The sequence below is a fragment of the Cryptotermes secundus genome, unplaced genomic scaffold (assembly GCF_002891405.2).
Source record: "Cryptotermes secundus unplaced genomic scaffold, Csec_1.0 scaffold344, whole genome shotgun sequence".
Classification (NCBI taxonomy): domain Eukaryota; kingdom Metazoa; phylum Arthropoda; class Insecta; order Blattodea; family Kalotermitidae; genus Cryptotermes; species Cryptotermes secundus.
In genome coordinates, this window is record NW_019742446.1 from 1666464 (window position 1) to 1691661 (window position 25198).

General features: G+C 39.4%; 1 protein-coding gene across 3 annotated transcripts in view; it reads left to right on the top strand.

The window, feature by feature from the left end:
• LOC111873177 (gamma-aminobutyric acid type B receptor subunit 2) overlaps nucleotides 1–25198 on the top strand; it is a 691722-nt gene that overhangs the window by 523212 nt on the left and 143312 nt on the right. For all 3 annotated transcript variants that reach the window (XM_023867674.2, XM_033754991.1, XM_033754992.1), the window contains exon 4: nucleotides 13827–13994. In XM_023867674.2, the coding sequence (XP_023723442.1) occupies nucleotides 13827–13994 (168 nt within the window). The remainder of the gene's footprint in view (nucleotides 1–13826; nucleotides 13995–25198) is intronic.

The window sequence follows — 25198 nt, forward strand, 5'->3', positions numbered from 1 at the left end:
GCCCGGATTCGAGCCCAGGTCAGGTCATCTGATATTTCTGGTGGACAAAGTGGCTCTGGGTTCAGGTTTTCTCCGAGTACTTCGGATTCTCGTGCCAATTCTCATTCCACCGACTGCTCCACAGTCATCGCCTATCATCATCGGCCAATGAGTGGCCGACGTACCAAGTGGACTCAGTCTCAACCCACCCAAAGAATTTATTCCCGAATACAATATAGGTTTCTTAATGTATAATCCAAGTTTTCCATTTTCTATATGCATTTTTTGATTCCCTTTATGAATTCTGGTGACAAGGCAGGAACATGCCCTGACAGTCTTCTCCGTCTGTTTCTGCAACTGTCTTGTTGGGCCATAGAATTTCTGTGGGTGCTGTAACGGTAGTTCTATTTCGTTCTGACACAATAAATTGACGTCATCAGCATAGACCAGAAACTGACGAAATGCATTCAGATTTTTGACTTCGTACGAAATCTTGAAACGTGTACGTCGGGTCTCGGTTTTATGTGAATTAGATATTATAATTAATAAAATCTGTCATAAATTTATTTGGGACTGCACAAGTCGATTACAATGAAATGAAATAAGATAGCTGTATTTGCTATAACTCTTACATACAAGATGATGTATATTCTTTTCTGTGGTTATTTCTGACATGAAAACCCTTTATGTTGGCTCTGGGATTTATAAAAGCAGAACGTCTGATTTATTAAGGCTCTTTAATGACGTCATCCATATAACCACAGAATATTTCTCATATAAAGCATAACGTTGGCTAAACCTTCATTAATTTTTAAAAGAGAAAAGATTCAACGTCAAATATAAACTAAGATGAAGACATTTTTCAGATGCAAGTATTGATGTCACGATATATATATATTTTTAATAATCTGCCTTTTCCTTCTTCTTCTTCCTCTTCTATTACTGTTGCGCTCACTTGAAACACAGGGCTTCCATGAAACGATCCTTTCGCTGAAGTTTCTTAATCTTAGACAGTCGATAGGACAGCTTGGACAGGGAATCAGCCCGTATCAAGGCCGCTACCAAATTCAAAACGCACATTAAACACGAACAGACTTCCATGCCTCGAGTGAGATTCAAACCCACGATCCCAGTGTTCGAACGGGCGAAATCAGTTAATGCCTTAGACTGCGCAGTCAATGTGATCGGCGACTAGCCTGCAGCTTATAAAATATTGTTTTGATTCGATTTCCGAATAAGGGATATAAAAGATATATATAAAAGTTATAAAAGTTGTAGCTGTTCAGTATCAGTAGCCTTGACATTTCCTGCATTGCATCCACCTAGTGTTTCGGCTATCATTCTTAAAAATTATGTCCTTTGTCATAAAATATGCCTGGTGTTAGCCAAGAAAGGTAAAAATGTAAATTTGTCCCTGTGCGTAACTAATTAAGCGCTGCTAGATGAAGACGTATGGGTGAGTGGATGTATATATCCACATTTTCTTAACTTTGGTACTAGTTGGAAGTGAGTGGTCAGCTTCACAGCCCGGCCGCTTTATCGCCGGGAAAGAACCCCAGGTACCCATTGCATGGGAGGTTGGGTGGACACCAGAGCCGCCTGGATGTTTGGAGAAGTGAAAATTCTTGACTGTACCTGGACTCGAATTCCGAACCTTCAGTCATGCAGCCCATAGCCAGTCTCTACACAGACTATGATATTAGCTTAGGAAAAAAATGTGGAAATAATGACAAGTATTTGGAGATATATTTCCCAAACTCCTATATCATTTCATAAGATATTGCCAAAGAATAGTTATGCTCTCTGTAGCGTTCCGGTAACTCTGTGAAATTACGAAGAAAAACGTAAACCACACGGAAAGCTAATATAGAACATGTGATAATGAAACTGGATAGCGCATTAAAAACAATTTTTATTTTAATTTCCTTTTTCTCAGTAAGACTGAATACCGTTTCATGAATAGAACGAAATTAAAACGTCTCATCACGTCACGTTCCCAACGAAATTCGTGAGACTGAGCTGGACCTTGTATCGACCCTACTGAAAGAACATCGAGTACGCCACCTACATAGGCTAGCCGCAGTGCAAGTGCTGTAGCACATGTAAATGGATGCATAAGGCATGGGCCCTTCCGGCCATTGCACTGCGACCTTCATCGATCTACTGTGCTTCCCTCTTTTTGTTTAAGTCTTTATCAATCCTACACTTCGAATGAAACGTAGGATATTATTTATGAAGGCTTCTTAACAGTCACTTGGTTCCATAAAAACACTATTCCTATAGCTACGAGTATAGCATCACTGTCACATAGGATATGAGTGGATGATTCGTCTTTTCCTAGGCACCGTTCGCAAGTGGGGGCATCTGTTAGTAGCAATTTGAAAAGGTGCGGTACATATAAAGCTACAAAAGAAACAAAAACAAACTCCGTGGTTTTAGCCCGCTAGTGAACACTACCGACCGAGCGACCGCCGCTTGTCGGCGAAGTTAGTGCCAAATTTTGTGGATAGAGGGTGTCGCGTGGTCAGCGCAACGAATCCCCACAGGCGGCTAATTTCGGTTTTCTAGACCGGAGCCCGCTATTTCCTTGAAATAACTCCTCAATTATCCTCACGAGGCTGAGCGGACCCCGTTCCAAACCATTACTTCTCAGAAAATCAGGTAGCGCCGGGAATCGAACCCGGACCTCTTGATCTGTAGCTAGAAACGCTGACCACTAGACCACAGAGGCGGTCCATATAAAGCTACAATACGACAAATTAGCACGTGGAATAATCAGACTAGTGCACGCTAATTTTAATGAAAGAACGCTGAAAATATGTTTTGAGAATACGAATGGATTTTTACGAGTTCAAAACAGACAAAGAAGGCGTAAGGATTCTAGTTCGTATTAAGTAGTGTGATCAATACAGTTTTCTTATTTTTATGAGACAAAGAAACTAACATTTGTGTGAACACCTTCAGGAAAGCTGTAGGTTGAATACGGAGAACGTTTAGTATTTTATTCACTGAGTGTGATGCCCCTCTCGAATGGATGTTAAGTTTTCGGCACAGCTGTAGAAATATTGACACAACGATCACAAACATTTGCTAGAAACACATCCCATCTTACATCGAGTTCAGAGGCCAAAAACGTTAAATTTCTATGATTAAATACCATCAGCCTTCTTGTCACGTAATCCCGAACAAAATTTGATCGGACGATTGAAAGAATGGCGTCCAGCGCAGGCGCAACTAACGAAGTAAGATACTTGAGAATGTTGGCTCTATTAGCTTATAGATAATTCTCGCTGTTACCGTGGAGATGGCCACTACTTGGCAAGAAGTAAGCTCCTACCGAAAATATTTATTTTTAGGGTTTATATAACGATGTTACCAGTGGCTCAGTTTATAGAACTACAGATTCGAATAATAGGGTTATTGATCAAGTATGAATTAAACAATTTGTAGAAAGAACTGGCCACGGCATAATTTTGGGCAGTCTCCCGAATTTTACTTGGAAGGACTGAGGAAATCCACGAAAATCCTTGGTCAGTAGACTCGGTATCCCTACAGAGATTTCAACTGGATATTTCTCCAGTGTAGTTTAGAGTAGTTACCGCTTTATCCAGCTTGTTTTGTGCCTGCCAATACATAACATAAACAAAAGAAAGGAAAACAAATCATTACCACATAAAAGCAACGTAATAATAGCCACAAACCGTTACACCAATTTCAGTACATCACAACATGAAACATAAAGAAATGGAAAATTTTCACATGAAGTGGCCCTACAGAATAACAGCAAAGGTATAAGTATTGACCAAACACATTTTCAGCAAATGGCATACGATAAAAAACAAAATGGGCAAAACCTCACTCATATGCAGGCATGCCTCACAAAATCAACTAGTACGTCATGGACAAAGAATGGAAATGATGAACAACACATCGTACATATACGTCGGCAAAGTACCCGCGAATAGGAGCATCACAAAGCGCACAGGAGGGCCCCGCCATAGCTCAAGCGGTTAGTTCCTGGCTTCCCACTGCGGCGGCCCGGGTTCAGTCCCAGGTCTGGTCAAGTGGGATTTGTGATGGACATAGTGGCGCTGGGGCAGGTTTTATCCGAGTACTTCTGTTTCCCCTGCCAATATTCATTCCACCAATTGCTCTACAATCACCCTCACTTATCATCTGGGGCTGGTACAATAGGCCAGAAGTGGCCGCAGTACAAGGGACTTAGTCCCACCCCACTAGCAATGAAAAAAAGCGCACAGGAAAATGAAAGCCAATTATTGGGACGATTAAATCGGCAGAAATAAAGAATGAAAATTCTTCACGCCTAATCACAACTTAACAACACAAAAGTGTAATCCCTTATACACAGCTTGTGACAATGTGACACAGAAAACGCACGCGTAATGCTATTTAAAGATAAGCCTGAGGAAACGCAAGATTAGTGAATGAGCATGGCAAAAAAGCAATAGAAATATCTCCTTTAATAACCAGAAAATAAAATATGACATGTTAGGTCGAACGTGGAATTTAAAATTGGAAGGACAAGCTGAAGATCATGACTTTGTCTCCAGGATATCTTTTGTGAAACAAGGTGCTGTAAGTGCAGACGGGGTTGAAGGGGCTTTATGTTCTGAATTCTATTTGTCCACGTTTTCAGTGTTCTGAAATTCTGACGTAGGAACTTTCAGAAACGTTTCCGCTTTGATAACCTCTTCCGTAACTTGCTTCGAGTCCTCAGAAACCTGTTATCAAAATCTAAAATACATCAGAATTATTGTACCCTTTCTAACTAACGTGAAATAGCGGAATTCTCCTATTTGATAGCTTTGAATTTTGTTTCATGTCGTTAAATTACACGTTGAAATTCTTCTACTACTTCATTATTCCCTTTACTTTTGTACTGTGAAGTAAATGTGAGTTCAGTTTTGGTAGTTTGACCCCAAATATTCATACGTGAAGTGTATGNGTCCACGTTTTCAGTGTTCTGAAATTCTGACGTAGGAACTTTCAGAAACGTTTCCGCTTTGATAACCTCTTCCGTAACTTGCTTCGAGTCCTCAGAAACCTGTTATCAAAATCTAAAATACATCAGAATTATTGTACCCTTTGTAACTAACGTGAAGTAGCGCAATTCTCCTATTTGATAGCCTTGAATTTTGTTTTATGTCGTTAAATTACACGTTGAAATTCTTCTACTACTTCATTATTCCCTTTACTTTTGTACTGTGAAGTAAATGTGAGTTCAGTTTTGGTAGTTTGACCCCAAATATTCATACGTGAAGAGTATGAATATTACCACATCAGTAACCGAAAGAAACACTAATACGTTGTAAGGGTAACACCAGATATTTCTCTTACCCAGCGTACAGCTTCAGCAAAGAGCATATTCACATTTCTTGTTTTTAGTTCTACCATCTCAAACGCTTTTCTTCGATTGCGTTTTTCAACTCAATTTAATACAGTTTCCTTTGCTTACCTCTTTCTTCTTAACCACTGGATATGATTCAGAAATGTGAAAAACTGTAGAGGTGGATTAGAACTTAAAAAAATATCCCTTTCGTCAGTAATGAATTCTAGTCATAGTAAAAGACATTATGTTACTTCTGTAACTGAAATTTCACATGTGACAAAATTTCTAAATTAGTTTTAATGTGTCAGAAACAAAGTGCTTTATGTCGTTGTTACACTTGGCTTATTCTGCATTAAATCTCTATTAAGCTGTGATTTTCGTAACCTTGAACTTTTCTCTGGGGAGGTTTTAATATAGGCTCGCAGGCGGACGAGCTTTTGCTACTTCCACTATTAAACGCGTGGTGGCTCTACGTGTCAGACCTGCCTTCCCTATAACGGCATTAGTATCGACTGATACCCTTGACATATATGTACACACGAGCTTCCTTTTCATTAATGAATTATAGCAACTGAACCACGGACACACTATTGTCACTTCAGTACAGTCATTTCCCGTTTAGAAACGGAAATGGACGAAAGTTCAAAGGACGGCTGTACTAACAAATGTTTAAATATCATTTTGTATCTTAAAAAGAGTAACGTTACCACATAAATAGTGTATTGCAGCATCGTGTTTTGTTGTATTTTAAATTGCATTTATTCCCATCAACACAGCTTTTTGTATGGATACGCTTGCTGCATCCACAAAAGAAAAAACCAACATAAACGGATCCGTAACTACGACAAAACAAAAATATTTTAGCATTAAGGTACTTTAGAATAATTGAATAGTATTGTATGTTAAATTTTAATTATTTAAAATGTAATATTTAAATTAGGGCATGTAGGTAGAAAGCATTACATCATAACTTAGGAGGACTCACGGCAGTGTATGTATGGTGCAGTCAAGTTAACAGTGATTGTACATTGGCTGATGAAGGCCGAAACATGTAGTAGTTAATGATCAAGTTGTATATATGAAGTTGTGTTGGCGGAAATAAAAGTTTAAAGGTAAAAATGTAAAGTTTTATTTGGCTTTACTTAGTTATGCGCCTAAATGAAGACTTATGAGGGATTGGAGGTATAGCTCCACCATTCTTAACATCAGTACTGTATGGAAGTGAGAGGTCAGCTTCACATCCCTGTGAAATAACCCCCGGTTGAGTGGGAACCGAAATCCAACTGAACATCCTATAAAAGAGAATAACGCTTCTTCCTGCTGGGAATTTAATCTCGAATCCTCCGACGTCCGGCCCGCAGAGTAGTCGCTTTACCGACTGAGCTATCCCGGCTCATAAATTTTTACTTCGTAATTTGCAAAGTCAGTGCTGTTCCGTTGTTTGTGTTTTCTACGCAGCAGGTTGGTTGGGGTTGTTTCTGACTTAAGCATTGGACTAAAGTGGATCGTGATATACTTACAACCAGAGTTGTTAGCGGAGAGTGAGTTCAGTAAATCCGGATGCTTGTGTTTCGATTCTCATCAGAGTCAGGGGATATTCTCTTTATCAATATTTCCAGATCAGTTCTGAAATCCACCAAATCTTATAATGAGTAAAGGAACTGAAGTGTGAAACTGCACGTGTAGTACCTATGTAAATAATGCATTGTTCTTCAGAAAAGCTGCAAGGTTACTTTTACACTTTTTTTTTCTGTGGCGCTACAGCCCCAATTTGGGCCTAGGCCTACCTCCATGAAACTCTCCGTTTCACTTCGGTTTACTAGATCTTACACATTCGGTAGGACTCCTTGGGCGGGTGATCAGCTCGTCGCAAGGCCTCTACCTGTAGACAAACACAGAAAAACGCACACAAACATCCATGTCCTGAGTGGGATTCGAACCCACGATCCCGGCTTCCGAGCGAGCGAAGACAGTAGATGCCTTAGACCGCTGGGCTACCGTGACCATCACTTTCTTTTACACTTATTTTCTTAACTCGCTTAGTGGGGGGTGGAGTCCAACTAGGTCCACTCGGCACGGCGGCTACTGATTGGCGTATTGTAGCCCCGGGTGATTATGATGACGGAGAATTTAGTGGAATGAAGATTGGCAGGGGAAACCGAATTACTCGGAGAAACCCGTCCTAATGCCACTTTGTCCACCACAAATTCCACTTGACCAGACCCGGGATCGAACCCGCGGTGGGAAGCCAGCGACTGACCGCTTAAGCTATGGCGCGGCCTACTTACTCATGGAGCTGAACCCTTCTTGAAAAGAAGTGACTTGTGCAGCTACTGAAGAATTTCCCAGCATTCGTTCTACATGCTCTTCCCACCTCATCCTCCTGAACTTGAGCTTTCTAATGATGCTTGGGGAAGAGCACAAGTTATGAAGTTCCTCATTATGCAGTAGGACAGATTCTGCGAAGATCTAGAACATCATATTCTTACGCACAAAATAATTTTCGCCGTTGCCGGAGCATACAGCGGGTGCGAAATTAAATGTCCTCGAAGCTCTTTGAGACAGAAGCGCTGTAGTCTAAGAAAATGAATTCTTTTTCGGAGAACTCTATTTTAGGAATACAGTTTTTTAACCTCACTGAAGCAATAACTTGAGGATTATGTCAGTATACGTCAGAGAGCGCATGTCTGACAGCCTTCTCTGTTGCTCCCTAGACATCCATGTAAGACACGTACCATTTTATTGAATAAAGGGAGGAAGAGAAGACGTGTTTCATCCTTTCCGCAACTTATACACGTGTACGCTATGAGCCTTTACGTTACGAATGTAGACACTAAGAGCATAATTTAAAGTCCCGGCAGAGAATGCTCGGTAAGACGACGAAAAGAGTACCGGTCATATTCCGCCTAGTAAAACGTAGAAATGAGCGTGTACGATGACAAGAGATGACTGGAGAGAAGACAGTCTGAAAATACCTGAGGAAACTCATAAAATATAATCAGGATAACATCTACTCCGATGTAGGTTCGACAAGGATTTCTACCGAATAAAGTAAAAAAAGCACTAATATTTAAAATCATAGCAGGTGACCATAGCATGTAAGCATAATTTTCATAACAGAAGTTGTAAATATTGTGTTCAATTTTTTTTGTTGAAACTTTCCTCTGTTTCATTATCATGTTGCCAATCTTGCAGAAAGCAACATTATTCTGGGGTCAGAGTCATGGTAAAAATATCCCGTTTTTTTAATTCAACAGGGTCTGAAAAATAATAACATGTTAATGGGTAGAAATCTATATTTCCTTCTTGTTATATCAGTTGGGCCTAGGGAACAACCGGTGTAAATATCATGTGAAATATATAGCAATTATAGGCATAACCAATAACATTTTTAGTACTTACTATTGAAAATTAAAAAAAAAAATCCTACAATACTCAACCTTGGGTTCAAGATATTGAAAATGTGTATTATCATTTTTTCACAATGTTTTTTAAGTAAATATAAAGCAGCTAAGGAATTGCTTTCGATGAGCTTCAAACAGATTCACAATGAGCCGGCGGTTGGAACAAACGAGTTGTAAAGATCAGAATGCAGCTAACATGACTGTTCGCTATGATTGCCCTAACGACAGCAATGTAGGTGCTTTGCGTCACTCTTCTTACAGTTTCATGATGTGCTAGTTTGATGAATGTTTGAGACTGTGTTTCAAATGACAGACAAGGTAACTTATTGGACTGGCTCTAAATATTAGCCACATTTCTGCCTGCAAACCATCACCGCGTATGTTTAGGTTCAATCCTTAGATATCAGAAACTGAGTGGGCTATAGCCTAGAGCTGCAATTTTCATAACGAGGACTCACTTATTCGTATAACATTTAATCTGCAACTTCCCCTCCCTCTTTATACAAATTGAAAGAAATGTGTCGGATTATTTCCAGATATTTCTGCGCTCGTACTTTACCAAATTTTTACAGTTTCTGTATATGACAGATTCGTCCATGGCAGTTGCGAAAGGAGTATCAAAGTATAAGTTAGGTTTAATGGGACTACAGGATGGCAGATGGGACAGAGGTGGCACCGAACTTTCTATGGAAAGAGGAATAAAAATCATGAATTAGGTACAGTTATTTTTTATACAAATGATAATCGTATGAGCACTAAAGAGGATAGAGTTTTTTAGTGACAGGAAGTTGTACATAAACTTGTATTAAGAGGTCACTGGAGTGAGATCTTCGTTCCGAATGTTCATGCCCCAACAGAGGATGAAATTGATGATATTAGGGACACCTTCTACAAGAAGCTAGAAGTTGTATTCAATAAATTCCCTAAATATCATATGAAGAATTTTTAGGTGATCCCACTTCCGAAGTAGGGAGGGAAGACATTTTCATACCAACAAAAGGGAATAAGACTTTACATCAAATTAGTTACGATAATGGAATTATATAGTAAATTTTGCCAATTCCAAAAATCTGTCTTTCAGAAGTACATATTCCCACATCGTAACATTCATAACTTTAGTTAGACATCTGCTAATGGAAAGACAATTCAATTAGTCATATCTGGTAAATAGCAGACGGCATTCAAGTGTACCTGACGTCCGATCGTTCAGGACAGCAGATTGTGGTACTGACCACTCTCTGGTGGTGGCAAAATTTAGAGAGAGACTGACAATGAATAAACAAGTGACACACAAATTTCAGAAGTAAAAGTTCAGTCCCAAGTAATTAAATGAGGTAAGGGATAAAGAGCAGTATTGCGTTGAAATCTCAAATAGGTTCGCATCTTTGGAAAAATTAAAAACTGACTTGGGTGTTAATAAAGCTTGGGAAACTGTTAGAGAGAATACCAAAATGTCTGCCAAAGAGAGTCTAGGTTATTATGAACTGAAGAAGCACAAGCCATGTTTCGATGAAGGGTGTTCGGAATTATTAGATCAAAGGAAATGAGACAAATTGCAGTGGTTACAGGATCGGAGCTAGTTAAATGGGGATAATATGAACAATACAAGACGTGAAACCCGCAGGAATTTCAGGAAAAAAAGGAGGGAATATCTGGAAGACAAAATTGATGAACTTGCAACGAAAAGTAGGAACAAAAGCATTAGAGACCTGTACATAGGAATAAAAAAAAATTGAGATGGATTACCAACTTAGAAGTAACTTAGTGAAGAGTTAGAATGATGATCTGCTTGCAGATTCCCACGATATTCTGAAGAGATGGAAGAAATGTTTCTCTCAGCTATTGAATGTACGTACATAAGGTCAGTGATGCAAGGCAGATAGAAATACACAGAACTGAGCCGTTAGAACCTGATCCTAGTCCTTCTGAGGTTGAAATTGCTATTGTAAATTTGAAAAAAAAAATAGGTATAAATGGCCAGGCAGTGATCAAATTCAGGCAGAAGTGATTCAAGCAGGAGGTAAAACGATAAAGATTCATAAACTCTTTAATTCTCTTTAGAATGAGGAATAATTGGCTAATTAATGGAAGGAGTACATTAACTTATTAATTTATAAGAAGGACAATAAAACTTGCTGTGGTAATTATTGGGGGATTTCACTGCTATATACTTCATACAAAATTTTATTAATTATCTTTTTATCAATATTAAATCCATATGCCTATAAAATTATTGGGGATCATTAATGTGGGTTTCGACGTAAAAAATCAAATAAACAACTGATCAGTTTTTTTACCTTCGTCAGATATTGGAGAAAAAGTGGGAGTACAGGAGGATGGACATAACTGCATAATGAAGAGCTTCATAATTGGTACTCTTCGCCAAGTATAATTAGAGTGACAAAGTCAACGAGGATTAGATGGGCAGGGCATGCAGCACGAATTGGGGGGAGGAGGAGGAGGAGGAGAAGAAGAAGAAGAAGAGTGCATATAGGATATTGGTGGGAAAGCCAGAAGGAAGGTAACCACTAGGAAGACCAAGACGTACGTAGATGGACAATATTAAAATGGATCTTAGAGAAATAGGATGGGATGATATGGATTGGATTCATCTGACTCAGGATAGGGACCAATGGAAGGCTCTTGTGAACACGGTAAATAACATTCGCCTTCCATAAATTTTAGGGGAATTTCTGGAGTTGCTGCACAACTGGAGGCTGCTCAAGAAGGGCTCAGCTGCATGAAGTTAGTTCTTTAGTTACATATATTTTTATAATGCCCCTTCGTAACCTTGTCAATTTATTTCTGACTGTGAAGTCGGATATTTTGTGTGAAGGCTGTAATCTGTAACAAGGACTAGCTAAACATCGTGGGAATTGCTAATACCAGTGTTCTTCGAACGATGTTGGGTGTGAACGCCGTTCTGTATACAGGCAAATTCCGCAGTCGGCTTTGTGCACGGTCCTCCGGAGAGCAATAGAGGACGTCATGCCAAAGTTGACTGCTAACATGTCCCAATAGCACAGAGGTAATCTGACTGACGGTAACGCTGTTTCAGCCCCTTCCATTTCCTTCGTTTATTTCCTGTTGCAAGCTCCAGTACTCACTCAACACTGCGCTTTCTTGTCTCCCCGGTTATAAATCACTATAATATATTAACAAATGTTATATGGGCACTTCCAGATATGAAATTTTATGTAATTTTACGGACTGTATTAAACTGTTTGAGTGCAACAGGAGGAGGCATCCATTATTGTGAAATACTTAACATCCTTCTCCACACAGGCAATAAATTGGGCGTGAAACAATGCGTTAGATCGCAGCTTATGACCGTTACAAAACTCGGCAGGACGGTTGAACAGAAAAAAATATGTTTATATGTAAAGTATTCGTTTCGATAATTGTAAAATTAGGTCTAAATACTTTCGAAAATTATGTATATCTAACAATATAAGCAACAGTAATATAACCACGAATTCCTGTAACGAAGAGGTTTCTGAATCTGAACTAACTTTAATTTCAACCGCAGTTTTGATCTAGACCAAGACTCGCATTCGAAATATTGCTCAAACCTACCCAAAAGATCTTTATTTTAATTTTTCTTTTGCCAAAAGGCACATGATTTCTCACACATTTCAATGTAACATTGAAAAAATGGGCTTTAGTGTTATTGAGAATATATGCTGCTCATCGCAAATGGTTGTAGGTTGGAGTAGTTCATGCCGAAGGCACTTTCCTACTCCAGTTAATGTATTGGGCTGTATCAGAAGCATACATTTTAGTGAATGGGCATAATATGCTCCCAGGTAGAATGCTGAAAAGTCTCACTATCACCTTCATTATCATCAATGGATCTATAGCCCTTTTTGGGCCCTGACCGCTTTATTTTCAGCTTCGCAAACCTATACACAGGCAGTAGGACTCCTGGACGGGGTATCAGCCCTTCACAAGGTCGCTACTTACAGAACAGCACAAACACATAATAAACACATATTTAGAGCGGGATTCAAACTCACGACCCCAGCGTACGAGCGAGCAAAGACGGTTCATGCCTTAGACCTCGCGAACAGCCTTATGGGCATTGGAGGGTCTTTTATGATAAATTTCCTTATGATAAAATGATTGAAGTAGGCTATAAGTGTGCCTTTCTGCTGCTCGACAGATTTTCCTGAGTTTAATTTGAAAACTTAATGCAGCATTCAGAATTACCTCTACGTCTTTAATTATCAAATTTGTATGGAAGCAGCAAAATAAATAAAGTTGTCCCTGTAATATAAGCTCTGCTCCGTGAGGCGTAGTGAGAGTGTGCAAATAAAACACCGCGTTCCTTTTCTGTGCATCAAGACTCAGACATCAGTAGTCAAGGAACAGCACCAGTGTACGTTATCGGCATGAGTGAAGAGCTGATGTCATATCATCAACTGGAGAACATGTGATAAGACGCAGACACGTGCTACTTCGGTGTACGGACTAGAGTCTGAATCACGACTGAAGCAAAACTGCGTCTTTCGTCTCATGTCTTGATGCTTGTCTTGACGCAGTTGGCGTGCGGCCGCCCTTAGAGTGGCTTGCTGCTTACGTCTTATTGGCTGTGTATGTGGATTACTTTTCGACCCCGAACATGGAGTCAGTACGCTCTTCTGAAACGTCGAAAAACTTCAGTAGAGCACACAGCGTCACCTCCTAGGAGAGTTTCACCGCCTTTTTTTTTCCCCTTGGCACTACAGCCCCAGTGGGCCTAGGTCTACCTCCATGAACTCTGTTCACTTCGGTTTTTCTAGATTATATACATACGGTAGGACTCCTTTGGCGGGTGATCAGCTCGTCGCAAGGCCTCTACCTGTACACAAACACAGAAAAACGCACACAAACATCTATGCCCCGAGTGGGATTCGAACCCACGATCCCGGCTTCCGAGCGAAGACAGTGCACGCCTTAGACCGCTCGGCTACCGTGACCTGCGTTTCACCGCCTTAAGAAACCGAAATCCAGCGTGAGTGATTTTGTGTTCATGCCTCCTCTGTGTGTTCTTTGTGTTGCGTGGTGTCAGTGCTGATGTCGGAATATGTGGTAATAGGATGTTTTGGTTGCAGCTGTCATATGCGGACACGCACCCGATGTTCACGAAGCAGCACTTCCCAAACTTCTTCCGCGTGGTGCCAAGTGAAAACGCATTCAACGCTCCACGCCTCAAGTTGCTGCAGGAGTTCAATTGGACACGGGTGGGCACCATCTACCAGAATGAACCTCGCTACTCTCTGGTGAGTAGTCGTAACAGTGGTCAGCAAGTACTAGTTTCATGCGTCTGGACCAAATATGGTCAGGTGTTTTGTCATAAAACCTGCAACATTCTATCAAACAAAACAATATTTATGATAATCTTATATACAGTCTTTCCCCGTTCAAGGAGTCCTATGGACTATCTAAGATTAAGAAACTGAAGTGAAACGAGCTTCTCACGAATACCCTGCGTTCCAGGAACAGGAATAGATAGATAGATAGATAGATAGATAGATAGATAGATAGATAGATAGATAGATAGATAGATAGATAGATAGACAGACAAACAGACAGACAGACAGATAGACAGATAGATAGATAGACAGACAGACAGACGGACGGGAAGTTAGACAGCCAGACACAATCCTGTGTTTTAGCGCCCTGTACCTAATGACTGCGATATTTAGCTATGTCTGAACATTCTACGCAACTCTTGCAGTAATATTCTGAGTCTGTGGTTTCTATTTATTCGTTCCCACTGCGACTATATGCTCGTTAGAGAGCTTGGAACAGTTGCGTGGGTGGCAGAAACGCAGTTAAGTAGCTCTATACAGCATTTTCGTACAATGTCGCGCTTTTCTCCCCCCGTTGCTCTGCTCCTGTCGTATGGTTAAGGCAACTGATTCCAGTCCAGCGTATCGTTAGGATCTTAGCTTTTGGTTACACCTTTTTCTTTCGTATTGTAGTCCCTGATTTCACATTAGCAGCCTTTTTTCTGCATGTCATTGTCAGGAAAATGGAGAACTGTAGGGGTCAGTCATAAGAGTGGCGTTTTGAGCGGTAGCGTAGTTGGTTGAGGCACCGTGCTACAAGCTGGAAGGCTAGGTGCTCGATTCGCAATGAGGTTATTGGATTCTTCGAGTTACCTAATGCTGCCAGCCGCACTATGACTCTTGGATCGACTCTGCCTCTAAAGGCGCGTCCACATTACTTGTGCTCGTGCTCGTAGTCATGTGACTCGCTATACTCGCGAGTAATGTGGACGGTATGACAAGTCACGATACAAGCAAATTTTAAATTTTTAGTGTAAAAACTGTAGCCAATAAATTAAAATACGACTAAAGCCTATACACACTACGAGTAAATATACGGTTCCTCACGCGCCGAAGCCTGGCGAGCAACTGAAGTAATTTGGACGAAGATTTACGAGCACAAGTAAAAACCAGACGAGTCTCTCGACGAGCACAAGCCTGGCGAGCACGAACACGAGNTAAGATGAGAAGGGAAGTAGTAACAGCTTCTTCTTGCTCCTCTTCTGCAGTAAGAAACTGTGGATTTACTTGCATATTCTAAACCGTAAATCCGAAAATTAATTACAGTAAAATTTATCTTCTTTCATATTCTCTTTTATAGAAGAAAAGTTGTCGTATTTATAACAGTAGAACAATGTGCAAAGAATATGCTCACGTGAAACTGATCTCAAATTCAGTGAGCTGTATATAGCTACATGCTACAATAGAAAATCCTTATATCTGTAGTTATACTTGGGAAAGAACGGAAATTTTCAGAATCTAGCGTCAGATGATAAAAATAATTGTTTTGTGATTTCTTTCTATAATGTTAAAAGATTAAGTATTTAAATTCAAATCTCCTAACATTAGGCGTTTTCGCCGTTACTCTTGTGTTAAATTTGGAACGAAAATCAGTCCAGTGTAAACCACATTAATACAAATAATCCAAACATTTAATTGTCTTATATGTTTTAGACTCTTAGCTACATCCTCAGAGGCTAGACAGTAAATGAATCTTGCCTTATAGTTTCCGATGATATTAGTATAATAAGTTCTACATCCTTAATGGCAAACTACTTTGAATTTTTAGAAATTTAAATATTATCAGTACAAAGGTTTCGTCCTTGTTGTGTCTTCTGATTGATACTTTTTCATTCTGCTTATTATGACTTCATAATTTGTTATACTAAGTTCCTTAATAATTGTGAATCAAGTTTATTTTACTATTAAGCCTTCGAAGATAGCCCAGAAGGTCCGAAACTTTTAAGGCAATATAAACAATTGTATTGTGTACGTTAAGTTTGTTTGCACTCGACGCCTTGTCATTCCAGATCAAAACTATTATCTTCATTAACAAGTAAAGGAAAGTCGTCACCCAGAATGTTCAAGAATATTGAACACGTGAAAGCCAAGCGTAAAGTGTTAGTCTCCTCAGTTAAGCCATATATTACGTGTATGAAAGAACTATATGTGGCCTTTCTTGGTGTGCTACAGGATTTCCGTTTTCTTCAATACCTAGTGTTGTTAAGATTATTATAAAATGGAGGTTGATATGTCAAAAACACAAGAGAGAAGAAGAAACAAATATATCTTTTGGGTGACGTTAAAAAGAGATTTTCGTGTACGCCGTACAAATGTCTGCCGTCAATGAGAGCCATTTCATACTCTGCATCTCATTGTGAAAACAATGGATGAAAAACGTTCTCTTCTGGCGCATGCTCAGTAGGTATGTATAGTCTGTAAGCAACTGGAATTTGTGAAAATGGTGTATGAGTGGAAAACAAGCGCATTTTATACACAAATGTGAATTTTAAAGAAATGTTCTCTATGGAACATGAAGTGAGAGTCCCCTATTAATGACCCCTAAAATTAATTGAAATCAAATTCATACAGTGTATAACAATGTAACGTAACTGCGTATATGCGTAGAATATATGATTATTTATTCATGTGGTAAAAATCAAGAATATTTTCTAAAAATATTTTGATACTTAAATCAAATAACTCCTAAACCGAAACAAAAATTTAAACATTCCATCAGCATTTAACCCAAGTCTGCCTCTCATAATTCCACTAAAAATATGTCTCTATTTTGAGTTCTCACAAGCGGACAGGCAGAAATGACGGGGCTAATAAATAATGATTATGTTATTTTCCATATCTACCTAAAAATATAAATTATGGTTGGAAGAACATACAAACTCGAACTAGGTGGAATGCCTAGTTGGGAATAGAAGTATAAGATTAAAACGGAACTTCGATTAGGAATTCGTGAGCATAGAAAATTGATTTAACTGAAAAAGGGAAGGATCCGGTCTGTGGTTTCTTTTTATTAGATATACTGTGGACACGTGAACGACAGTAATTGATGGTTTTCTCCAAATCTATGTATCTGTGACTCTACAGTCTTTTATTGTCCTTGGCCGCTTTTCAATTTCTTAACACTATACATAGGAGGAGGAATCCTTGGAGGGAAGATGAGCCCGTTCTTAGGCCTCTACCTATACACAGAACAACAAAAACACAGAAGAAACGCACACAGACATCCATGCCTAGATTGGGATTCGAACCCAAGACTGCAATGTTCTAGCAGGTGAAGACTGTTCATGCCTTGAAGCGCGCGGCCACTGTGGTCTGCTTTCTAGTATAATAATGTGCATAGGTTAAAATCTGTCAAATTAGTTACACTCTTAGATTCGCCGTGAATGTGGGTAGGTCTGCTAAGATTTTCATTCGAACACCTCACGAATAATGTTCTATCAACATTCTAATAAAATATGACGTAGCTTTACACCAGCCTAATTTAGATTTTCTGACAAGATGTCAGCTTATCACTTTGCAACTAGGTCACTCTGAATTCGCAGCTATCTTATGTTGTAGTTTGGAAAATACGGGAACAAAAACTTCTGGGTCTTTAAGAATGGATGTGAAAGTTTTGTAAAGAGCCAAGCATCGTTGTTATGAGTTCCGCGTCTGCGGGTTGATGGCGCTCTTGTCGTACTTAGTTTCAGCAAATTGTCTCGAGCGAGTTGAAATACTCTTCATAATTTCAGGGCTATAAAAACTTTGTTCGCTGAAAATATAATAATCCAGAGCATGAAGAGTTTTATCATCTGGAAATAAGGCTGTGTATTCTGTTGACGTTTCGGACATCGACCCTCATTATTTATATACATCCCGTTTAATATCTTCATTCGCAGAATATCTTTATAACAAACTTACCTGGGATATTAGATACAATACGATAAGTATCTCTGTGAGCTCAGCGTCTGAGAGAGACTTGGTTCTCACGGCGGTGAATATTAAGAGTCTGAAGATAGATGCATTAAGTTCCTCTGAGATTTCTGTAAATGTTTGCCAGACTGCAAGGCGTTCCCCAACACAAGTCGGTATTCATCACTATTATGCCTACTTTATTACATATAATTCCTTCCTCATATGGCTGTTAGCATAATTTTCCGGTTAATCAGAATTTATGATAATACATTAATAATAGGTTGGATAATTATACGATTCAGTGACGTAGATTTCTGAACATATAAAGATCGGAAAATTTGATTGATTGATCAGTAACTGTCAGATGACAGGTCCACAGTCTCTTCCAAAACAGTTCCTCCACTTAATGTGATCTTCTGTTTTTGGAAAGAGACTGTCCAGGAAAAGTGATAATGTGGTAGTTTTTCCATTTGCTTTCCACATCGCAGTACAACAGCCGTTCAAACCACTCTGGTCACGCCTGTTGCTATACGAACTTGAACCATCTCGAGCATCATTTGTTCTGTGCTTCAAGTCGCTGCTGATGACGCTGCTTCCGGCATCAGTTTTTGGTTTTTGGTGTCTCTCTTCGTCTGATGCCTACCCTTTGACCTGTCCAGCAAGGGAGGCCCTGCCAGTTACGCTACCGCTGGTATAGCTCTCAGGGTCCTTGGCATACTCAAACCCCCTCACCACGATAAGGTGGAGACACCAACGAGGGGGCGGAAAATTTACCGGACATAAAATCAGACGTTCTCGCTAAATGCGGTACGTTCAACACACAATCACACGATGAAATCAGCAAATAAGCGACTATGCTTTCTGATTATGGCCAGCACTTACTTACTTACTTACTTACTTACTTACTTACTTACTGATGGAGCTGAGCCCTTCTTGAGGAGCTGCCAATTCTGCAGCAACTCAAGAATTTCCCAGCATTTTATGGAACCCGAGGGTTCATTACCGCGTTCACAAGAACCATTCACTGATCCCTATCCCGAGCCAGATCAATCCAATCCATACCATCCCATCCTATCTCTCTAAGATCCATTCTAATATTCTGGTTTTTCCACAAATATCCTATATGCATTCTTCTTCTCCCTTATTCATGCTACATGCCCTTCCCATCTCATCCTCCTTGACTTGATCATTCTAATTATACTCGCAGAAGGGTACAAGTTACAAAGGTCCTCATTATGCAGTTTTCTCCAACCTCCTGACACTTCATCTCTCTTCGGTCCAAATATTCTCTTTAACACCCTGTTCTCAAACACCCTCAGTCTATGTTCCTCCTTTAATATCAGAGACCAAGTGCCACACCCATACAGAACCAGATTATGGCTAGTAGTGGCCGAAACATGCAGAGAGTTTTTCATACTAAACCGTTGCACTTGCTGGACTTATCTACTCATTCCCTAGCAAACATAACCATAACCTACCACTTTATAAATATTGTATACCTATAGACCGCCATCTCTTAGCCGATTGTCAAGATAATGTGGGACCCTTAACGTCTCACAACCCTATGGGCCTTCACGGCCTGTGTCAGGGAGAGCTATACTTACTTTGCTTTTATATACCTGTATATTATATACTGCATACCTGATGATATCCGAAAGGCCGAAACATGTAGTAGATAACCAACACATAATATATCAATACAGAATTTGTACTGATTTAAATAAATAAAATCGCCAATCACCTTATGAAATTTGATATAAGTACCAAATATAAGTAGGGTGATTAGATCAAGGAAAATTAGGTCGGCTGAATTTCCAGCACACATGGTGGAAATGGAAAATATATACAAAATTGTAATCTGGAAACCTGAAGCGAAAAGCGCAGCTGGGGTGCTGAGGCGTAGTTTGGAGAATGGTTTCATCTGGCACATGATGGTGACTAGGAGTGAGTCCTTCTGAAGATGGTAGTGAACTCCCGGGTCCCGTAAAGGACAGAGAATATCTTCACTTGTTTAGAGACTCTCAGCTCTTCAAGAAGAATTTTCCTCCATTTTGAAAGCTAATTGTTTTCTCAACGAGCTCCGTCAAAGGGAAAGAACAAGCAGAAACTTCGAGCTGTCCTTAAATTAATTGACGTTCTTCGCTGCAAACACTGGCTTAGGAGAATGAATGACCCCCGTACAAAATTTCACGAGTTCAAATATTTTATCATACCTTCCTTATTTATACCACCGCCTCTGTGGTGTAGTGGTCAGAGTTCCTGGCTACAAATCCAAAGGTCCCGGGTTTGATTCCCATCACTACCAGATTTTCTGAGAAGTAATGGGTCTGGAACGGGATCCACTTAGCCTCGTGAGGATAATTGAGGAGCTATTTCAAAGAAATGGCGGCTCCGGTCTATAAATCCGAAATTAACTTCCGTAGGGATTCATTGCGCTGACCACGCGACACCCTATATCCGCTAAAATCACTCGGTCGGTATAATTCGCTTACGGACTACAGACCACGGAGTTTTTGTTTCTTTGTTGTTTTCCTTAATTATAAAAAATGAAATTAGAATTATGAGTGAGATCACCTTGTTGTCTGCGTGTCCGTATGTGTATCCCCCTATCAATTGTTGAATGCCTGAACCAGTCTTTATGAAAATTAGTATGTATGTTATGGCACCTGAGCCCATCACGATGTGCGCGTATGTACAGCCCCCCTCCCTTAACGTAGCTAGTCAGCGGCTGGGTAAACATGTTGCCGCGGCAATGGATACAGGTAACAATAGAAGAATTGTTGGAGTATTCGTTTTCTGTGCCGTCAGTGTCGTATCGAAGGAAACTGAGGATTATTTCTCTCAAGAACTTCTTGTTGATGGTATGAAATTGAATAAGGAGATAACCTGACCTTCGTCCGATTTTCTTCTTCAGTAACTGAACGAACCGTGCATTAAGTGATATTAAATGCGAAGTTACGCTGCTCCTGAGCACCAGGGGAAATGCCTCACACAGGAACTGTACGTACATTTCCTTTCATTCTAGACCGAGAGAAGTAATCAGCCCTCTACCCCGCCACCTCATCCCTCAGATGTAAATTGTTACCTACTTTTGTAGCAAATCAGATGAGGCCAGTCATCATGTTTGACGTTGAAGCAAAAAATAATCCCATGTGCCACGAAGAGAATCGAATTCCGGCCGTCTATCCCCAACGCTCTTACTTTACTAATTGCATTAACACCGCTCTATTTACAGACAAAGGGATCCGAAACTTATTACATTTTTTAATTTAATTCTGGTTTGAAATAATACAGCCAATCTCACTGTGCAACCTTAGAGAAGAATATTGACATTCAGTAGTAAGCCTGTTTTCTATTCCCCAAAGCAGGTTTGATCCGATGTACAGAGGATAATCTTAGAGCTTCGGTGACTTGCCTCACTTCAGAAGTTCGTGCCCGAAACAAACGTGACACCGAGTTTTCGTTTTGTTCTCCGTCCTGACGGCCAGACAGTCTCACTCTGCTTTTTTTTAAAGTTCCTTGTGCCACTGCTTTTCTTTAATACGTTTGCTCATTACATTTGAGCAAACGTATTAAAGAAAGCAGTGGCATACACATAGAGAACCTGCACAAAATAACACGTGAGCTGTGCTGAAAGCAAGAGGTAGCCGCTGCAGCACATATAAGCTTAGAGAAGGAATTTCTATAATGTTGATTTAAATTTAAAATTTAAATTTTAAAATTTTAAACTAAATTGCGAAATTAAAAAACACTTAAACCAATCGACGCGTGAATATTAATAAAGATTTTAAATATAAAAATCGACAAAGCACGTTCTGGAATATCGAGTTCCCATTGGCGACAGAGCAATGAACAATTGTAAATTTGGAGTTTAAATGTTAATATTGAGTGCAGTATGACAGCTACGTGAAGTAAAATACACCTGATGATGGCCGATTGCGGCCGAAACATGTAGTGTGAAAGAAGGGTGACAAGAACTACAATAAACTGTCGCATTTTCGACGGAGTTTATATTATACATATAGAAACATAGCTGTTTGTTGTTTGGGAAGTATCCAGTGAAGCTAGTATTGCCATTAACTTGTGTTGCCTTCCTAAATCTTCCCGAAGTGTGTGTGCGCGTGCTATTGACTGTTCCCAGTAGAAGAGTTCATGTTTACATTCGTTCGACAACTCATATTTATATAAAGCCCACATTTTTTCGAAGTTGACTTAAAATATTGTTTTCGAACAGAACCGCTATGGCTTCTTCCCTTCCTTTGTGCAAAATGAAAGTACGTATTGACATTAAGTACCTACATATTTTCATTGAAATATCAGTACAATAAACTCTTGTTAATCTAGAGTAACTGGGGTGGTGGTCACCAGGATCAAGCGATAATCCCGATTAGTGAAGCAGAATGTAGCTCTAAAAGAAAAAATTTAGAACACAAATAAATAAAATAATATCACTGTTGGAGCCTTTATTTAAGAACTATAAATAGACAATACATTTATTCATCGAGAGAACACCCATAAGTTGTACTTGATTTTGAACGTAATAATGCAGGTTTGAAGAAACTTGTCAGGTTTTGTCTGAACAGACAATTGACTCATCTGTCTTCCTAAATTTCATGCGTCTTTTAAAGTATGTACTCAACTGTGAACAGAATTTTTTTTTATTTCGATTCGGATTAACTGTAACCGTATTAGCGAGGGTTTACCCCAACTTATCCTGTAATGGGGCATCTCGGCCGTTACGCTTTACATTAATTGTTAAAGAAGAAGACCTTCACATCACCAGCACAAACAGTAGCAAGAAACACAAGGAAACTACCAAAAAACCACTACTGAACACTTAATATGAAGCAAATGTAAAAATAGCTCAATGACACATTCCTGAAGACAGCTACAATACTGTCACATATGTGTGTGTGACTGTAGACGGGGTCTGGATTGGTGAATGGATTTGTTGACCATTTACATATACCACTTTGAACTACAAGTAATTACAGCCTTATCGCTGATTACATATTACAAGTCACTGGTACACGCTAAGTTTTCTCAGTCTTCACTAGATTTTCCCTAGCAAAGGCTTCTAAAGTAGAGATCCTTCGGTTTCCCGAGCTCAGGTTCTATCTTCACAGTCGCTTGTGCAGAATTCAACTCAACTCACTCGACTCTAGCGCCATCACTTCTCAGCTTCCTTTGCAGAGCTCAGCTGAACTGCCAACCCTCACTGACTGCACAGCACCAACTCTTTCCTTTGTAACCACTTTGCATGGACCATACCAAAAACGCCGTTCCTCTGTGGTTGCCTGCTTGTTTCTCCAGGAAAGTATTTACGAACATTTGCTCAGAAACGGCCCTTTCTTTAATCGCCTATTGAATCGCAACAGCTGTATTCGTCGTTTGTTTCGAGGTCGTTGCCTAGCAACGGGTCTATACGCCAAAGTATGAAATACTAGAACCTTTTCTTTAGTCAGAAGAAATGTATCTAACATGATTTTAAGCTCGTTGAGACTTTTGAACATAATTTTAAATTTACATGTATGTAGTCTCCATTTATTACACAAGTACGAGCCTCTGGGGGTTGTACAGGGCCGAAACATGCAAGGTGATTTTATTAACTCAGCATTAAAAGTTTGTTATATTTGGTGGTCTACCATTCTTCTTTGCAACGCCTGTATTGAAAGAGGACTCGTATAGAGTGCAACAGAAAGAATTTTCAATAACCTGCTATAAGCGCGAAAGGCCAAGCATATTCATAAGAAAGAAACCCATTTTCTCATCACAGAAAATGTTATGTAAGGACTATTACCGCAAGGGTTTAGCTGAAAAAATCTCTGTCGTGAGTCTCAAGGGGACGTCAAGACGAAATGACTGGAGCTAAACCGCCAGTCGTTAGGTAACTTTTATTTTGGCTTTAAAATTACAGTTGTGAAATATTCGCCGGACAGTAACTACTTGAGCACGGAAGATAAAAAATCTCCATCGGTAAGGCCGTTGCCAGGAAACGGGTAGTGGAGACTGTAATTAATTACTAAGGACACTAGTCTGTGTGTGTGTGTGTCAGTGAATTGTAAAATGTAGATCAGAGCGTTGCATACATGTGGTCATTAAATCCAATTCACCAATCCTTACCCCGTCTATAACCACACACTCCTAAATACATGACAGTATATGGGTAAATTATATTGGAAGAGATAATTACATCAGTACCTTATGTACAATATATAATATATAATTTTCTCATTTATTTTATTGCGTTATTACATTTTATCCTTCTAATTAGAATCCATACATCCAGTTAATAACCTTGCAAGTTGGCGTAGAATTAGCATTTTGTAGATAACGTGAGATGTTCAGCTGTTCATTCACGTTACATGTTACTTCTGTATTCTGAATGGTTCTGCCGATATTCTAGGAATAACTGACAATGGACGAAGTCCAAAACCCAGTAATTCTGATTGCACATTGCTTTTATCCCAAACATGGCACGCTCTAACCAATCACTTGACCATATCCACATGTTCATGATAAAATTTGGGTCGAATGAACGAGTGTTAGATTATGGTCTTTGCTTTAATTCTCATTTCTTATTTAATACCATAATAATTTGCTCTTTCTAGGGATAATTAGTGACGATTAACTATTTAGGTTATTTAGATCGATTATGTGAGAGCTGTTATGAATAACAACTTAGAATAAATGCGTCGACATTTTCAGTATAATTTTTTAATAATCATCTGGAGAAATCCGAGTCAGCATATCCGGCCTACAGACGTCATACAAGTTACGCTTTCAAGAAACAGTGAAATATCTCATTATTTAAAAAGTACCGGATAGTTTTAACAGGCCTAAATCCTTGGACACTCCAATTCGTAGTCGGAAGTTTCCTTTAATATTCCTTACACCAAAGTGACTGATGCCATGCAAAGGAGTTATTTCTTATTCTAAGCACTAGAAAATTATATTTGTTTCATTTTGACAGTGTTATCTCTGACGATGAATTTCCAGGAATATCATAATCCTAATTTTTATACAGATAAAATGCATGATGTGACAATACAAAAACAAATTAGATATTGCGTCATAGACGAGAACAGAATGAATTTTCTATTGAGATGATTAAGATGTCCGTCCTTCGGGCTAAAGCAGCTCATTAAATTTAAATATCAACTTGAAGAAAGTCGTCTTCTGGGTTTTGGCGCCGTGTATTCTTCGTTTTGGCCGACGTTTCGGAGGAACGTATCGTC